Source organism: Bombyx mandarina, chromosome 08, assembly GCF_030267445.1.
Source record: "Bombyx mandarina strain Sakado chromosome 08, ASM3026744v2".
Lineage (NCBI taxonomy): Eukaryota > Metazoa > Arthropoda > Insecta > Lepidoptera > Bombycidae > Bombyx > Bombyx mandarina.
In genome coordinates this window covers 516,115-536,679 of record NC_143215.1, presented here as the reverse complement: position 1 = coordinate 536,679, position 20,565 = coordinate 516,115, and the positions used below count along the sequence as shown (strand labels likewise).

At 37.4% G+C, this 20,565-nt stretch overlaps 1 protein-coding gene across 1 annotated transcript; it reads left to right on the top strand.

Annotated features, from left to right (window-relative positions):
* Positions 1-1,755: 1,755 nt before the first annotated feature.
* Positions 1,756-16,344, top strand: LOC114244996 (putative inorganic phosphate cotransporter). Its single transcript, XM_028176998.2, has 10 exons — positions 1,756-1,829; positions 5,424-5,629; positions 6,474-6,659; positions 7,370-7,508; positions 8,565-8,788; positions 9,391-9,543; positions 10,358-10,490; positions 13,695-13,816; positions 15,193-15,312; positions 16,118-16,344. The coding sequence occupies exons 1-10, from the start codon at positions 1,784-1,786 to the stop codon at positions 16,322-16,324; spliced, it is 1,536 nt and encodes a 511-aa protein (XP_028032799.2). The 5' UTR covers positions 1,756-1,783; the 3' UTR covers positions 16,325-16,344.
* The last annotated feature ends 4,221 nt before the right edge of the window (positions 16,345-20,565 follow it).

Genomic DNA, 20,565 nt, shown 5'->3' with positions numbered 1-20,565 from the left:
AAAAATAGCTTGTGCTCAATTTTAATATTATTTTAAAGTTGCTTTCGTTCCCAAAGTATTTTGAAATTTTTATTTATTTAGGTTTTCATAATCATAAGAAACAGATAAGACTAGTAAAATGATCAAATCGTTTGTACCAATTTCCCCAAACGATTACTGACAATTTACATGATTTATTGTTTGGATTGGTGTGCCAACGAATTTGTGGTCACGAATGACTTTTATAATTACACACTAGCACTCTAATATTATGAATAACCTATGCGTAATTACTGATGATTTGTGTTGATTCACAGAGTTTTCGGCCAGGTATCCAAACTTGCAAAGTGCGAATGCACAATGATGAACACAATATCAACTGTTGACGGATACTTTACGGATTTTTACTGGTAGTAGGACCTCTTGTGAGTCTGCGCGGATGGGTACCACCACCCTGCCTATTTCTGCCGTGAAGAAGTAATGCGTTTTGGTTTGAAGGGTGGGGCAGCCGTTGTAACTATACCTACTTGACACCTTAGAACTTATATCTCAAGGTGGGGGGCGCATTTACGTTGTAGATGTCTATGGGCTCCAGTAACCACTTAACACCAGGTGGGCTGTGAGCTCGTCCACCCATTTAAGCAATAAAAAATAAATTAAAAAAAACTTACATTTTGAACATAATTTGCAAGCCGTCTATATATTACATGGGAAATTATATCGCAGCCAAGGACAGAAAGAAATTCCTTTCGTACCGACTTCGTTTAAAAAATCTTCTCTCGTCCTTTTTTTTGTCATCTGTTACGACATTGATAAGCAGCGGTAATGTCAAAGCAGCTAGACAGCGAATTTATTAGTGTGTTAGTTATAATCCTAATTAGTGTTAGGCAAATTGCTTAATCTTAGCGTAGTAATGCTGCGCAATACTTAGAATCGTTACTCGTAGAAGGAGCGTTACGTAACAATGGAATACACGTATTTTATTATGATTTTTCTCAGAACAATGACTTTTCGAAAACATTTCTGCAAATTACTGATATTCATGATTTCCCTTGAATTCTATGACCTGTCCTACTTTATCAGAGGATTAAGAGAGTTGTTACTTGTAGGCAGCGAACTGGCATTGTTGCTTTCCGTTATCATCCGTTTTTTTTTTTTTGCTTAGATGGGTAGACAAGCTCACAGCCCTCCTGGTGTTAAGTGGTTACTGGAGCCCATAGACATCTACGACGTAAATGCGCCATCCACCTTGAGATGCCACCCACCCTGCACGGCAGGATACGTACCACCACCCTGCCTATTTCTGCCGTGACGCAGTAATGCGTTTCGGTTTGAAGGGTGGGACAGCCGTTGTAACTATACTGAGACCTTAGAACTTATATCTCAAGGTGGGTGGCGCATTTACGTAGTAGATGTCCATGGGCTCCAGTAACCACTTAATACCAGGTGGACTGTGAGCCCGTCCACACATCAAAGCAATAAAAAAAAAAGGTCCTACCACCAGTAAAAGATTACCCCCACATTAAAGACAAAGATGATCCCCCAGTCTGGGTGGTAGCTTTAGTGATTGCTTAACAGCGGGTGGAACGTGAGCTCGTCTCCACCTTTAATACGATAACAGATACTGTACCATAGTTTATATCATCTTAAAAGTTTCAGTCTTAAAATAAAGATTACGGAGTTGATGATTTCTTATCTACATAATTTATTCTATGCGAGTCTAGGCTTGCAGCCTTCGAAAAGGTTGTTAAAGATAAATTTAAACGAACTTCTAGTTTTCGTTAATTCATACTTACGTAAAGTTATGGGAGAGAAGAGAGCCTGTCTTGAAAATAATGAAGATTTTAAAGGTATGTATTACATGTTATCTACTAAGGTTTAACAATACTGTGCAAACAGATGAACAATGTGAATACATGGCAGTGAGTCGCCTGGATTTTTGAGAAAAGAAGCCTACTGCACCCGTAGAGGAGTTTAAATACTGGTGGATAATTAAAATAAATCACAAATGTTCGTGAATGACTTCGACGATTTAGGAATGGCATCGTGTAACAAAAATGCATGTTTTGTAAGCAAATACATATTTCGTGCACAATTTTTTTTGCGTAATATCAATATTGTGCACCCGTATGGGTAGAGAGTAAGTACCATCTAATATATTTCTGACAACTAAAAAGTAGTTATAACATTATTGACTCCGACCTCGATGCTTTGAACATGTTCAGTGAATGTCAAGTCTAGACTATTTGAAGAATACCATTGGACTTGGATAGAACTGACGAAATAAACTCAATTAATATGATATATTTTCTTATTATTTTTATTGCCGGTACTGGAGCAGATCCCAGATGTCTGCACAATATTTTTTTAGACTTTCATCCATTACATTATTATATTAAGCCGGATCTTAGTGTTATTTTAGAACTCCATTTCCATAAATAATACGGACTGGTGACGAGCGAAGTCCAAGAGAAGCCAGACCAAATAAATGAGTATAATCTTTGAGGAAGGAAAAGAAGAAGCTTTTTCAGAGGAAGTGTGAAAGTAGCCTCGGTAATTAACAAATTAAAGAGTGGACGATTATCGTGGTATGGACATGTGATGCGTAAAGAGGAAGACAGGAATGGAGTCTGTGAATGACGATATGAGAGAGAGGAGTGAGTGTTGAGTGTTGAGCTGACGGCTGATAGAAGAGAATGGAAGAGAAAAATTAGCGGTGCTGACCCCACCTAGTGGGATAAGGTGAAGAAAAAGAAGAAGAATTTTTCCAGTTATTTTATATAGTGTCCAACAGTAGACATCTGTGAGCTGATAATAGTAGGAGTGGTCTTTCCCGGTATATATTCGGTGACCACTTTTTCTCGTCCTTCTCCTAACAATTTTTGTTCTTCCCCTAGCTATAGACGAAGTTGTTGTGTGCCCACATATGTTTAAGTGCTTTTGAAGTGAAACCATCATGGGTGAAACCTTGAATGGTTTTTCGTTGGTTTATGGTCGTTAGTGAGTTTGACTATCGTACCACAGTTTCCGGTCGGAATCAGTAGCGTAATGAAATGTTCCACGATCTGAGCGTGCTTAATGATGCTCCGTATGTGCATGTCTAGTACCAATACCTTAGGAAAATATCATAGTTTATGGACGCAGAATGTGGATATTGATAAAAAAAAGGGCGCGTCTTGAGACGCCCGACAGAAGTGTAAACTTAAACTAATCTAAGTTGAACTATTTAATATTGAAATTATTTAACTTAAGAAAAGCTTAGGTTATTACTTAAATTTTGAGTATATGAATATGATAATGTAAGGCAAATTGTAACATACATTGAAAAATATATATAAATAGTTAAGAGATACAAACGTTCACATAAAAAAAAAAGCCACTACCACACTACAACCCCACGGGGGACTGCGGACGGTCGGCGACGGCGGGAGGAGCGGCAGCGGCTGGGGAAGAAGAAGAAGAGAGAAGAACGAAGAAACCATCTGGGGGGGTCGTCCATCCCTCCCTTACATCATGGGGGTAGACCCGCCCGATCATCATCATCATCACTCCCACATCAAAAATTACCACCTACCGAACAGCATCACCTCATTATACCAGTTCGTCACCTACAAAAACGGCCAACAGGCAAAAACATCACCCCTGCCTCGTCAGGCAGGGAGTCCAAGCCCGGGTAGAGGGGATTGCCCCGAGGCCCGATCCGTGCCTCCGCAAGGGGACACGAAGACCCAACGACGTTCTCAGTGGCGCTGCCGTGTGCGAGAGAGAAAGGGAAGCCAGAAAAAGTGGCACCGTAACACATTAAGTAACGAAACGGTTTACCTTCCCCTAAGAAGCTATAACTTCAAAAACATTGACTATTCGAAATCAGCAGAACTAATTTTAGCTTACAACGAATATGTAGATTTTCATCGAATTGAATATTATATTCATGAGGAAAACGCGTCGTCAAACGGTTATCAAGTGCAATAAACCGAATAATTAGACGCTACAAAAGATGTCACAAATTTTCCGTGACTTAAGGAAATTGTGTCAAATGTTTTCCTTCAACGATTTTACTCGGAATGTTTATCATGAAAATATTTTATTTCGGAAACTTTGGGAAGAAGATCAAGTGAAGGAGTATTGACTGTGTACTGAAATTAATAGTATTTATTTTTTTGCTTAGATGGGCGCACGAGGTCACTGCTGACCTGGTCTTAAGTGGTTACCGGAGCCCATAGACATTAACGATGTAAATGCCGCCACCCACTTTGAGACATGCGTTCTGTAGTCTCAGTTTTTACAGTAAAACCTTTTCCTTGTAAGCAGATGAGTATACAGCCCACTTGATGGTGAGTGGTTACTGGAGCCCATAGACATCAACAACGTAAATGCGCCACCCACCCTTGAGATATAAGTTCTAAGGTCTCAGTATAGTTACAACGGCTGCCCCACCCTTCAAACCGAACCGTATTAATGCTTCACAGCAGAAATAGGCAGGGTGGTGGTTCAGATTCCCAAGACGTCCTACCAGCACCGTAAATGAAAACTTATACACTTACGTAATAAACGGTGGTTGCACGTCACTGTGAGGCCGCACGGGTAAGCATCTTGTTTATTACTGGTGTAAAGCAATCATGAATTTCAGTTTGATAGTTTAAGCAGTCGTTATACAATACACTTGAGACATTTAGTTGAATGTCTCATATTGAATAGCGGTATTCGTATTGATATTCCAGCAATCATTAAAGATTAGACCAAGAGCTCTTCCACTCACCCAGAGCGGAATAAATAAAAAATCACAGTTAGTTCTTCTACAAAAAGTGAAGACACATTCTGAACTCCGTATGAGCCACCGTCTTCGATTGCTTAAGTGAAGCCAGTAGAGAAACACCTATACCGTAATAAATTATGAATGCATGATTTATTTTATTTCAAACAACAACAAGTCTATATGTGTACATAGTATCATTGAAACATACTTAAAATTACCACAATTACAACATCAATCAAATAAAAAAGATACATTTATTAATAATAATTATTAGTTGAGTACATTGCAAATATTCCATTCAACTGATACTTACTTCAAACCAACCATTATTATTATTTAATCCGCAAGTGAACCATGATACAATGGTTCAAGTACCGACAGTCAGAACGGTCTGTTAACGCCTTCAGGATGCTGTTAGGGCTGACCCGAACCCGGCGAATCAGGGATGTGCATCTTTTCCACATGGTCGTATAGAAACAATCGACTCGTGCCATTATGATATTATTGTAGACATTTCCGTCGCAAAGCAAACATGAATTTTGCTTTTAAGAATACATTCCACTCATTGTCTGAAGTTGACAGGCAGCATTAACACAGTCGTACCTCTGGGCTCTCGTGGCCACTCCCGCGGTATATTTGTCTTCTATTCTGTATGGTAAAACAATAAAACAATTGTTTTTTTTTTCAGTTGGGTCATGGGGCTACAGACATCAGCAATGCGTTATCCTCTTCTTCGCTCTGACAATAGCCTACAGCATGAGGGCCTGTATGGGAGTTTCTCTGGTCGCCATGACTGATTTTGATGAAGACCCAAATACTAATCTGACAAGCAATTCTAGTAGTAAAGAGTTTGAGGTGCATGGAGTTTTAAATGCCTTGATGTTAGTGCCACCGGTAAGTTTTGTAATGATAATGTATTTCAGACCACTCTGGGATTATTATAAATTCATCGTGAAATATTGGTTTATTTTTTATTTATTTTTATTTATTGCTTAGATGGATGGACGAGCTTACAGCCCACCTGGTGTTAAGTGGTTACTAGAGCCCATAGACATCCGCGATGTAAATACGCCAGCCACCTTGAGATATCAGTTCTAAGGTCTCTGTATAGCTACAACGGCTGCCTTGCCTTTCAAACCGAATCGCAATACTACTTCACGGCATAAATAGGCAGGGTGGTGGTACCTTCCCGCGCGGACTCACAAGAGGTCCTGCTACCAGTAATTAATCTAATTTATGAATTATTTAGTAATTAATCTAATTTATTTTTTAACTAAATTAATTTAGTAATTAATCTAATTTATGCATTTATGCTATTTAAAGCAGTTTTCGTTAGGTGCTATAGTCTGACAAGCTGTCCTGTCTGATTTTAGGTAAAGACTACTAATGTATTTTATAATAATATTTGGGATTCTAGTATTGCTGAGGTTCATGAACCGCCATATTCACTTCCCATTAGGTACCGTAAGACCATCTGCTATTGTTGGCGATAAAAAATCACCAATCAAGAACAAGTAGATGATAGTGCCAATATTGAGGTTGGGTTTGTGGCCTTGTGGCCTTGTGGTAACATTGGGTTTGTGGCCTTTTTGTGCTCTGATAACAGCAAAGTCCTATTGATTTTAAGCTCGTTTTGATATCTATATAAATCTTCTCATCCAGAGGAATACAAATATCATGTTTAGGTTACAAACAATACCAAAATTGTCAGGAAAAGTCCACGACGCTTTCTTTTCAGTACCCAATCTTCAAATGGAACAAAAAAATCCAAGATGTCGTGATATCGTCATTCTTATGGGGCTACGTAGTTCTGCAGATACCTGCTGGGCACCTAGCCCACAAATATGGAGCGAAATCCCTGTTAACCGGCGCTATGGCCATAAATTGTATTGCGTCCATCCTGTTACCTTTAGGCGCTTATTATGTAAGTATATTTCATAGTTGTAGCGAAAATTGATTGCCATCAAGTTCTAAATTTCATTTGACTGAGAAAAATCGGTGTTCTGAACAATCCTGATCAAAACGATTCTTCCAGTCAATGTTGAAGTATGAAGTCTTCAAGATGATGTTACTACTGCCCCTTGTAAAATAGACGCCACAGTAGTATGTACTTACTGTTTTCTAAATTTATGAAGCTCTCAAAGGTCCTGCTTATTAAGTAAGTTTCGGTTTGAAGGGTGGGGCAGCCGTTGTACTGTAAAAACACTGAGACCTTAGAACTCATGTCTCGAGGTTTTTTTTTCCCATATTTCTTAGATGGGTGGACGAGCTCACAGCCCACCTAGTGTTAAGTGTTTACTGGAGCCCAGAGACATCTACAACGTAAATGCGCCACCCAGCTTGAGATATAAAGTTTTAAGGTCTCAAGTATAGTTAAAACGGCTGCCCCACCCTTCAAACCGAAACGCATTACTGCTGCACGGCAAAAATAGGCAGGGCGGTCGTACCTACCCGTGCGGACTCACAAGAGTTCCTACCACCAGTAAAGTGTGAGGGCACTGATGTTGTAGAGGTCTATGGGTTCCGGTAATCACTTAACACCAGGTGGGCCGTGAGCTCGTCCACGCATCTATACTGTAATGAAGTTAAAAATATTGATCATCTACTTATTTTCAAATCAACGTATTGTTCCAGGGAGGTTGGATCTGCATAGTAATATTCCGTGTTATACAAGGCTTAAGTCAGGCGTGTATAATGCCCGGGATGCACACTTTCTTTGGAAACTGGGCTCCGTTGCATGAACGGGGTCGATTGACTGCTTTGACTTACGGAGGTAATTAGATGATGATGATGATAATAGATGATTATTATCGTTTTTTTTTAAGTATTAGTTAATAATTTAATGACGCCTTGTAAATTTGGCACATAACCTAAGTAAGCGACTGCTTAAAATGTTTGGGAGATCTTAGTAAATTTATGTTAAACAAGATAAAACTAAAAATCACGTTCTTAAATTTATGTTGTAGAGTTTTACAGTACAATACCTTACAGTAAAATGGGTTTCAACTTATAATTAGTGGTCGCCCAGTGGTCGAAAATCGACCATAATTAATTTTAATTATAAGTTTGAACATTATTATGGTTCTATTGTCACATTTCTATAATAATCATTGTTTTATAATCAAAGATTTGGCCAAGGCTAAACTATAGACAAGTAATATTAAAGACAATCTTAATTTGACCACAGACTTTAATAATAAACAAAAGAATATATATCAGTGTATGTGTCAAATAAATGGTAGTGTGTGTAATGTTTTTTTTATTGATTTAATGTTGTTTTATGCATAATTTAAAAAGATATTAACATTCTGCACTCCTTCTCTATATTCTCTATAAGTGTGGGAAATTTCATACTCCTCCGTCCGCACAATTTTCGTAAAAAGAGATACAAAGTTTTTGTTTCTTCTATTAATATATAGATATTATTATTTTTAGCTGTTCTCGTTATTATTAAGACAAGAATTAAACCACACGATGGTATTTTTTCAAATTACATTAGAAAAGACTGCTTCGTCATTAGTGCCTAGACGGATAGAAGACTTGTTTGACTCTAATGATATTAAAAATGGCCTCTAAATTCTTCAGATGTTAGAAATACAATTCAAACTGCCTTCTCATACAAAATTTGTAATTATTTAATATGTCTATATTATATATTAAAATTATTATAAATATTATAGAAATATTAAATATTTCTATCAACTAATTTTATACTACTTTATACTAATTAACGCCAATACCTGATTGAAAATCGACTGCAAAAAAGTCATATATTGTAAAAAGAAGGAGGTTATCAATTCGAGGTTGATGTTGTGTATTATACTTGCAGGTCAGGCGCTAGGTACCGTATTAGGACTTCCAATGACAGGGTTCATTTCAGCCTCGTCATTAGGTTGGCCTGGAATTTTCAGATTCTACGGGTTGCTATCTGGCTTAATCGGTGCTGTCATCTGGTGGTTGCTAGCTGACACTCCAAGTAAACACACTAGAATATCGGCGATGGAGAAAGAGTATATTGAAAGTGATTTAGGACATAAAAAAGGTCATGACAAGGTAAGGGATTTTTGATTAGCAAGAACAAGAGTAATATTTTTTATAGTAACTACTTTTAGTTTATAGTATTTGTTACAGTAAAATATTTTAAGTTTGAACAACAGTTACTAGTCTGGTTTGTATTACCAAAAATTTTATTATCTTTTGTTTTTTTTTTCCTAATTGTAGCGTAGTCCTTAGCGGGTAGGAAATATAGCTTTTAGGCGAAATTTTGGCTCTTAGAAAATAGACGCGAGACTGTTAAGTTGTAAAAAATAGGCATTTTTGTTGTTTTTATTGGTTAGAACACTGAACAAACTCACGGCCCATTTAGTATTAAGTAATACTTGAGCCCCTAAATATTAACAACATAAATGCCGCTGCCCACGTGGAGACACGAATTTTAAGTCTGAGTTCTTTATACGATGGCTGACATGACAGTGATATAAGGTACCGAAGAATATTAAAAAGTATTTCGTGAATATTTTTAACTACCTAGAGAGAGTAAGTTCTAAATTGAAACTTGAAGCTTGAAAGGCCCGCAAGTGTTCGCAGCTGGACAAAGCGCCTCTTTTGCATAGCGAGTTTAATCGTGAGTTTAAGTTTTAAATTTTGGTCTACAGAATAGAATGCCCGTTCCATGGACGAAAATATTGCGTTCTCAAGGAAATTATGCTATTATAGTTGCGCATATCGGACACACTTGGGGCCAGCTGATACTGTACTCCGAGGTACCTGCGTATATGGATAAGGTCATGGGTGTGAACATTAAGGCGGTAAGAGCTTAATCTTCTGTCGTTATTGGTAAACGAACAATCCAAGAACGGCACTCTTTGATGCAACAAAACAACTTTATTGTCTTCCTTTTAACGTGCTACAGACTACGGAATAATAGAAGGATAGAGATGAATTTCAAAAGTGAGAGTGAAAGGCTTAGATTAACCGAAAATTTTCCTCCTTTTACTAACGAATGCTTCTACGTGTTCATCATCAGCGTCATCAGATCAGATTAATAAGGACGAACAAGAACTATTCCTTTACAATTTTACTAACATAGCCTTAACACGACAGAGCATCTCGATTCTGATTTACCCACAACATAATTGTTTTTATATGACTTACCACTATTAAATCCGTCGTGGCCTAAAGGATAACATGTCCAGTATATTCGTATTGATCGATACGACTGTACTGGTGATCGAATCCAGTAGGCAAGTACTAATTCTTACAATGAAACCCGTACTCAGCACATGTCCACGAATGATTTGCACGATAAAGGAACAGCGTCGGGTAAGAAAAACGAAGCCCGTAAAAATAAATTATAACTTTCATAGTTGCTTGTTGCGAACCCGTACGGATGTGTACTATTATCCTTTTTATTTCTGCTGCGAAACAATCGTGCGTTTCAGATTGAAGAGGGAAAGCTGCTATACTAGCTAATTGAGATTGAGATCTCGTGACTTAAGGCAGCATTGTGGTTGTGATATGAACTGACTCTAGGAACTGACTAAAATCAGATAAGTGCTGAGTCCGCTTACCGTCGTAATCGTCTATGCAACAAAAACTAAAAACGCTTGTTTCTTTCCTCAGAATGGGCTTCTGACAGCCCTTCCATTCATGGTGATGTGGCTTACAAACTTTTTCTTCAGCTGGTTCACGGATATGCTGATTGTAAAGAAGTTTCTGTCCGTCACTAACACCAGAAAAGTCGCTAATTCTATTGGTAATTGAAATCATTATAATATGAACATTCGTTATTTCTATACTTTGATATATATATTTTTTTGCTTTGATTGGTGGACGAGCTCACAGCCCCCCTGGTGTTAAGGGGTTACCGGAGCTCATAGACATTTACAATGTACGTAATGCGCCACAAACGTAAATGCGCCACCCACCTTAGATATAAGTTCTAAGGTCTCAAGTGTAGTTACAACGGCTACCCCACCCTTCAAACCGAAAGGCATTACTGCTTCACTGCAGAAATAGGTGGGGTGGTGGTATCTATCCGCGCGGACTCACAAGAGGTCCTACCACCAGATTATGAAAGATACATTTTATTCACACAAGTACAACATGTCGAGAAATTAACTCAACGCGGGTGTATATTGTTCGTTCGCGTCTCGGCAAACTTCTCTGTCTCTATCTATCAAATGCACACGTTGCAAATCAACGAATAATATGTCAAGACTACATTACCTATTTTATATAAAAACGCCTACGTTGAGAGCTTTACGACAAAGTAAATTCGCGCCGACTTCAAAACTATACTTATGCCTTTGGACATAATTAGCATCGTAGTATAAATATACGACAAAGGGAAGATCTTCCACCGAGCGGGTGATATTGCTCGGTAGACCGACGGTCCGAATGTTGCTGTTCGGAACTTGTATATATGCAAGCTTATCTTGAAAATGTAAGCGAGATTTAGGCGTCTGTCAAATATCTTGTATTGTGTGATGGCTTTCCGCCACAGTAGATAAATGAAGTTATGATGTTCCTCCTACTATCAAAATCTTTATCGCCTTTTTTTTAATATTCCGGCAGCATACATAATATATTATTTCAACTTTTAAAGATTTCTTTGCCTAAAACCAAAGCCGCAGAAATGATACAATGATTGTTGATATGGCTAGCTAATCCGCGCAGGTAGGTACCACTACTCCGCCTATATCAGCTGTGAAGCAGTAATGCGTTTCGGTTTGGAGGGCGGGGCAGCTGTTGTAACTATACGGAGATCTTAGAACTTATACCTCAAAAGGTTGGTGGCGCATTTACTTTGTAGATGTCTATAGGCTCCAGTAACCACTTAACACCAGGTGGGCTGTGAGCTCGTCCACCAATCTAAGCAATAAAAAAAAATCTAATCTGGCTAAGCTAATTCATAATATCTGGAAGCGCGCTGTTCATCCACAGGATGCTTCCAGAAAGCTTCTTTGTCACGCACCGCCCGATTTTATTATTAACCCCTCTCTACGGCGTTTCCCAAGCGCTACTACGTACATGTTCGACGCGTCCTTCTTTTAGCGGCTTGACTGCGTTTTTTTTTTTTTTTTTTTTTTCCTACCTAAGCTGATAGCCTTGAGAGGCTATGTCAGCGTAACTCTAACTTTGGACTGCGTTCTTATTGCATCGCTAATATATATCCTTACCGTCAAGTGGATCGTGTGTTCGCCCATTTATAAATGCACCAAAAAATATGGCTCAATTATAATATGACTCAATGACATTACACAATTCACGATGACGTTAACTAAAAGATATAATTCAAAAACAAATGCTCCTAATCAAGATTATCGGATGAAGTTTATCTTAGAATGTTTTATCCAATGATTATTATGACGAATTTTGTCAATCTTGTACTCGAATTGGTGTCAGATAAGATAATTGACGAATGAAATGTGATTTTTTTATCTATATTATGTAAAGTACTCGCGAACTCGCGTGTAAAGACAATAACGTTGTTTCCTGAGAATCCAAACCCATCTAATGAGATAGCTAATGAGCTAATGACATGCATTAAGGAGGGAAAATGAGCATAAACAATAAATGTTGTTGAAAATCAATTTGAAAGCCTCAAAAGTCAAGCATCTACGATCTCATAAGACGACCGAGACATGAAATAAAGTCTAGTTTGAAACGAATTAATTTAAATCTAACTTTAAAACATTGTATTACATTCAACGACCGAAAACTAGCATTCGCGATGTCCAGGACCAAACGATTGTGATCATTTACCATACGGTAGGCCACACGCCCAGGGTATGCATCGGAAGACATTTAAAACGGAGGCTAGTTTTATTTTATGGGTCAGATACATATCGCATGGGTATCAAAACGGGACAAGTACAGATACCAACATATAATAATATATAAAATAACACCCACATACCAAAATCTTTAATAAGCTATAGACTTTTTTTTCATATCTATGCTGATAGCCTTGAGAGGCTATTTCAGCTTCACCCTATAACGTGTGTAGGCGAGCTCACGGGGCTCAAACCGGAGTGTTGCTAACACTGACCCTAGCAAGCGCAGTGCTTCGCAAAATTTACCACCGGATCGGAAACGCGACCCACTGGGAAGATCCGGCGAGAAACTCAGTGGGCTGTGTCTAGGGGGGCTGTGTCTATGGGGCTAGAAACTTCGTGCGATGCAGTATTTATAGTTGTTAGCCGCTACTCTTAAAAGACGATTGAAGGTCGTGTTTATATTCCAAATAATATGTACTACTAACATTATTTCAATGACTTATCGATGTGTGCCAAATGATAACTAAACGATCAATCTTCAGAGAAGGCAAATTGAGCTAATATCAAAATTATTATTACATATAATACAGATTATAAAACAAGATAAGATCCATACCTGACTAATGCTAATGACATTCTTTTGACGATTTCATATCTCCATTATATGCGTTCAAATATATGAAAAATTCATTAGTTTTATGTATGTACTTTTCTATTTTATACTTTCATAACACCTTTTCTTGCTGCAGATCAAGATTGAAGAATCCAAGCCACTATTCTCAACACGAAGTCATTTGATATATTATAATAAATTGTGTAAGCTAATATGAAATACTCTTAATAAAAGAGCTTAGTATAGAGGTGGTTCTACACGACAAATAATACTGTTATGATCTAATATGTTCTTTAACCTAAGACGTTCTTAGTACTTAGCAATTTACGTGTATTGTAACTATACTTGAGACCTTAGAACTTATATCTCAAGGTGAGTGGCGCATTTACGTTGTAGATGTCTATGGGCTCCAGTAACCACTTAACACCAGGTGGGCTGTGAGCTCGTCCACCCATCTAAGCAATAAAAGGTTTAGACAGTTTTCAAAAAATAATCCTACAGGAACTGATGATGCTATGAACTATGATTGCTTTGAAAATAATTTATAATATTGATGATTTTTCAGGATGTATTCCAGCGGCAATAGGTCTTATATCACTCGCATATGTTCCGCAAAATATTTATATTATCGAAACAATCCTTGTCTTGGTGTGTGCTGTAAAAGTATCGAGCCATATGGGATTCCAAGTAAGTGAAAGATAGCTATTTAAGACACGTAGGTTAATCAAAAGTGCACACAATATGGTCTGAACTGTAATGTCAAAGTACGACTTTAATCTATCAAATAACGCAAAAGTAAACCCGTCCAATCCAGAACATTTACGATAAAAATACATTTCATACATACATATTGCTAAAAAGGCCTGCATAATAACATGTATAATAGCCATTATCAGTTTTTCCGTGCGTTAATTAAGCTTTTATCTTAAACTTTAACAATATTATTGTGTATGTGACGGAATAATGTGTTAAATAATGTCATGCTTTAGTTTGTCAAAATATATACACGTACTATTTTTATTAACAAAACAAATGAAGTAACAACCTAAATAACCAAGAATCTTCATAAAATCCACTAGATCAGATCCATTGAGATGACATAATATTATACATTAATTTTCTTGTGTCCTCAGGCGACACGAAGTTAAGACACATTTAACAACAATTTACAGACAACAAATTATTCACAGACCAGACAGATCTCTCACAAACAAACTTGAATGCTTCCAAAATTAGGCATCCCTTTTTTAGTTTAGTTAAGTTGAGTAAAGTTTCATCGCGTCTCGCATTTCTAAAGTAACTATCCGTCTTTGCAAAAACATGTGATTTTTATTTCTACCATTTAATAAATATGGGTTCTAAGTCTCAGTTTTACAGTGGAAAGGCTGCCCTCACCCTTTTTGCTCAACGACAAAGCATATTTTTAGTCATAATCACTGTTCTATTCACTGTTCTTCTTACCCTATTTTATATTGTCCTTCCTATGTACCATGCGTTCGTATCTGTAAATAAAAATCTGCTTTTAAAAAGTTTGTCAAATATTATCTATCTTCTTTAAAGTAATAATGTGTATTTTGTACCCATGAGAGATGTTGTTCAAGCAATTTTATATGAAATCTCTAAGTTGTAGGCAGCGTAGGTAGTCTGTAGGCAGCGGCTTGGCTCTGCCCCTGGCATTGCTGAAGTCCATGGGCGACGGTAACCACTCACCATCAGGTGGGCCGTATGCCCGTCTGCCTACAAAGGCAATAAAAAAAAAAAAGTTGGTCTTCCTATTAAGATTAGCTGGAAGAACTTTTAATTTGAAATAAGCAGTAGATTAACTATACCTTTTTACTGGTATTAGCTTTATTTTATAATGATTATTACTGTCAGAAGAAATACAAATAAAAATTTGAACTACAATTTTACGATGTCTTTTTATTTATGTCTTCAAACAGATAGTTTGAATACAATAATAGACAGTTCAAACTGAACTGGATATATTATAATTATTAAAAAAAAAAACAGATATTTTTCAACATGCATTGCTTTGCTATAGCGAATATGAATTTTTATTCTAGGTTAATCATATTGACATATCACCGAATTTCGCTGGAACTATGATGAGTTTGAGCAATTTCATGGCGAATTCTATTGCGTCATTAGCACCCATCACAACTGGCTTAATTTTAACTGATGTTGTAAGTACTTTCCTGGTGTTTTTATTAGCTTTATAATTCAAGTTGTTGTACAGTTCATGAAAGTCATTAACCCTTTTAATGTTGAGCTTATTTTCACATATTTTGCAGAAATTTCTAAAAGACTTTGGAAAAAGAGTAACTTAACTTAAAAAAATACAAAAATTACTTAATTCACAGCAAAATAATTTTAAATAGTTATTTACAGATTTTATTAACTTATTATAAACGTTATATATGCGTGCGCTAAGAGACGTTCGTACAGGTCGATACCTAATACCTATGATTAAACTGCGCAAATAGTCGATATTCCGACGCTCCGCGCTTTATACGCATTAAGAGAGTCGATCTATCGACGACTCGCGCTCGAAGGGTTATTGTCATTTATGGTGCCATACTAATTTCCTTTGATATTTGCCCTTTGGATTGGAAATTTGTAAACGTACTCCATCTGATCCACTGCTAAGGTATTAGGTCGATATGTAAAGAACCGATCCTGAATATCCAATAACAATAGCCCGCAACGTGGTAGTGGATCTTTTAGTACTTCACTGTATGTGCTAGCTACGTTGGTCTTAATTAGCGCAATTAGGACTAAGTTATTCTGACTGGTTCTCGATACCTATAGTAAGTCAACATGAATGCTACCAGTAGGCCGGCTCAACGTGCAGAATGACCATATTTAAATTTCATTCATAAAGCAGGTATAGTCCTGTCATTGAAACATTTACATTTGATTGCTATGCACACCGTCGTCTACAATTAGTTATGTAAGAATTATTTGCAAACGGTTCTTTTTTCCTTTCAGAAAAGCCCAAAACTGTGGGGTTACGTATTTTCCGTGGCAGCCGGATTCTACCTGATCAGCAATCTTTTCTACGTTATCTTTGGAACTGCAGAAAGAGCTGATTGGAATGAGCCCTTACGATACGAGAAAGATAGTGAAAATGCTCTTATAAAAATTAGAAACGAGAAAGAACCTCCGATTAGTAGGAATGAAAATGAGCATAAATAAAATAAATATGTAGAAGAGAAGCAGCGTTTTATTTATTTTAAAAATGATTCATAGACATTTTGACCCATATTACAGCCCATATCGACAAAAAATTATATCGGAACCCTAGAACACCGTAACGTGAAAAATGCCATCCACTTTGAGGCATGAGATCCAATTATATTGTTGTAAATACTTAAGGAGATCGGTACTGCCATTATATTGCTACGTACCTGAAATGAGTAGCATAGCTATTACCAGAGGGAATTTATAGAGGAAAGTATGAAAACAGGCCAACTGCTGCTGCATTCTCATGATGAAGAAGTATTGGTCGATGCATTAGGCTGGATTTCCCTGCTATCGTGTTCTAACTAATAGCTGAACTAGCTAATATCATTAAGGTTCTCTGGCCGCAAATATTTCATCCTATTTTTGAGTGCGAGCCTGCCGTGTGCTTCAAATGAATTTGTGAATGAGAGTTTCTTAGTCTTCGCAAAGTTATACAATTTGAGAGCTATGTCTGAGCTCCAAGAAGAGCAAATTTCTAAACAGCATCAAGCTAAACGCATGCTTAAGGCGAATAATGCGCACACTGTGCTTACCTTGAAGTTGTTTTTGTTTTCCTACCTATGCTGATAGCCTTGAGAGGCTGTTTCAGCTTCTCCTTGACGTGTAGATGAGCTCACGGGGCTCTTACCGGAGCGTTGCACACACTGGCCCTAACAAGAGCAGTGTTTTGCAGAATCTACCATCGGTTCGGAAACGCGACCCACTGATAAGATCCGGCGTTGCTGTGTATAGTCAGTACATATACTTTATTATATTTGATTTATTATTGGCGTATCTAGTTGCTACAATTAGAAGCTAATATCGGACTTGATATCTGTTCTGATATCTATAACCATATCGACGCTTGAAAGGCAAACGTGACTAAGCGACAATAACGAATTTGTACATAAATGATAGGCAATAACCATATTCGATGCGCAAAAAAATTTTTTTTCTAGGTCTAGTAAAATCATTTCAATCCTACAGCTACTAGCTAGATTATACTACATCTGGATTCATTAAAATAAATTTTGTTTTCAGGTACTTCAACTTTAAATTAGTCTATATCTATACTAATATTATAAAGAGGAAAGATTTGTTTGTTTGTTTGTTTCGAATAGGCTCCGAAACTACTGGACCGATTTGAAAAATTCTTTTTCCATTAGAAGCCGACATTGTCCCTGATGAACATAGGCTACTTTTTTTAAAAAAAATTTTTTTTTTTTTGGTTTCATGTGTTTTAATGTTTCCGAAGCGAAGCGAGGGCGGGTCGCTAGTCTACTATAAAGTTCACACATTGTCGCTTAGTCACGTTTGCCTTTCAAGCGTCGATATGGTTGGATCTGGAACTTGTTCATGAACACTTATTTTGGAATTCGTTCTTTAAAATCAAACCTGCAAAAGGAAATGGATTATTACTTGAAAAAGTCTCAATTTGAAATAATAATAAAATTTATAAGTTTTAAATAACACACAAATGTTCAATTTGATGAATAATGTACAGTCGATTGTCATTTATATTATTTATTTACCGTACCAATAGAACAATTTAGATTAACATATAGAATAGAACAAAATAATTGAATAAATTAAATTATTTAAAAGTATTTATTTTTTATCGATTTTGTATTTCTTGTCAGTGCCGCGGATCACGGGCATGTCATATGCAGTGACAGTAATTTACAGATTACTTAAAAAACACTACATTTATTTGCTTTGTATTAGTCTTCTAGATACTAAAATATGTTTTGAGGTAACATTACGAGTGTGTATGGTGTCTAATTAACAATGTTATGAGGAAGTTATATTATTAGCATGGGGGTTAACTGATGACTGTAGGTACGAGGGCTCTGCCGTGAAGCAGTAATGCGTTTCGGTTTGAAGGGTGGGGCAGCCGTTGTAACCATACGAAGACCTTAGAACTTATATCTCAAGGTGAGTGGTGCATTTACGTTGTAGATGTTTATGGGCTCAGTAACCACTTAACACCAGGTGGGCTGTGAGCTCGTCCACGCATCGATGCAATAAAATAAAAAAAAACCTCCATACATTCTTAAGGATTAACTTCAGGTCGCTCACTGGTAAGAGTATTGAAACCAAAGTACTTTGTTACAAGTCACCTTGTTAAACTCGATTTATATAATTACAAAAAAAAAACAACCGTTTTGTCGCCCTCAGTGTATTTTCATTTACAATTAATACGGAGTTTAAATCTGTGAATTATTTTATCGTGATATAATCATTTATTAACAGAGGAGCCTATTTAAAGAGTCACGACGAGAAATCCCTACAATTAATTGCTGTAATCCTTCCAATGGACGTTCTCGGGAAGTGAAAATGAAAAGAGAAAAAATTTTTTTTTCAACTATTTGACGTGAATCCTCTTTTTCCCATTTGCCCAGATCATTACCGGGACAAATGGCGAGTCGGAAAACGAATTCCAAAAAAAATACACATGAAGCACGGTGCAATTTCTTCGTAGTGAGTTAGTTTGGAAATGCCATTAAAATTTATGTTTATGAAAAAATACACGTTGGAACGCAGCGCGTGCTTTGATGAGCTTAATCATGATATGTTATCATGATATGCAAATATATCATGATATGCAAAGAACGCAGATCCAAAGTGTCGTGGATGCATCAACTGCGAAAGGGACAACGCCGCGTCCTCATCTTAAAAATAGGTATTGACTTGTCGCTGCCCAGCATCGCAGTCACTATGATCGTGTCGTTTTGGTTGTGTTCTATTACTGTGAGAGAACCATCTTGCAAAATGAAGGCAGGTGGTGGGGTGTGAAAGAGAGTACTCTTGTCCCTTACCACCAACCAGTCGCTGTTGGGCCGGGGACCGGGATAGCGACCTCGCCCAAATCAAAGCCTTTTTAAGTGCTTCGAATTCGGAAGTTTGGGACGGTCGAGAACTATACAGCAGCTGGAATACACCCTGAAAAATCATCAATATTATAAATTATTTTCAAAGCAATCATAGGACAACTGAAGGATTATTTTTTGAAATCTGTCTAAGCCTTTCGTTCTGATACACGCACATTGCTAAGTACTAATAACGTCGTATGTTAAAGAACCGATAAATTAGATTATAACAGTATTGTTTGTCGCGTAGAACCACCCCTATACTAAGCTCTTTTATTAAGAGTATTTAATTTTAGCTTCTTTTTTAATTTATTTATTTATTTTATTGCTGAGATGGGTAGAAGAGCTCACGGCCCATCACGTGTTAAGTAGTTACCGGAACCCATAGACATCTACAACGTAAATGCCGCCACCCATCTTGAGACATGATTTGTAAGGTCTCCGTTTTTATAGCACAACGGCTGCCCCACCCTTCAAACCGAAACGCATTTCTTCTGCAGCACGGCAGAAATAGACAGGGTGGTGGTACCTAACTGTGCGGACTCACAAGACGTCCTACCACCAGTGATTATGCAAGTTATAATTTTGCGGGTTTGATTTTTATTACAAGATGTTATTCCTTCAACGTGGAAGTCATTGGAAAAAATGGTACATGCCGGTGGGATTCGAACACCGATGCATCGCTACATACGAATACACCGGATGCTTTAACCTTTATGCCACGACACTCATTTAAAGCTATTGATGTTGATAACTTTTTTTTCATAATTATTCTCATTTTCTCGATTTAACCGAGGTAAGAATATAACGGGGTACCTACAAACTGTGTGAAGATTTTTTAAATGTGTGAGTATATTATATGTATAGTCCGACCAGCAGGCTATCCCGGCGGTGTGTGTTGACGGCGACGTCTAGGAGCGCTTCGGATGGCCCGCGGCAGGCCCGGATTTCGTGGTGTCTATGACCACCGATTTGGAGTCCGGTGGAGACAGAGTGGTGGGGACGACCAGCGGGTTTCAGTTGATTGAACCTCGACATATCCCGCCTACCGACCCAAGCGAGTAGAAAGAAGCACTGTAATTTCCTGAAGGAAGGTCTGAAGACCAAAAAAAAAAATCCGAAGCTCTTTTTAAATTATTCACTGTGATGTAATAAATGTAGTGTAAATTATTATTTTAATAAAAAGACACGGTCATCATGCTTCAAGATATCTACACTGGGGCATCGATTAATTTTCCTTCGACTCGGGAATTTCATTAGTACGAACCGAAGCTGACGGATTCTTGTTACAAAGGCTACCTTCAAAATTTTCGCGGCAATTTTTCATCAAGGAGCCTAGGTGAA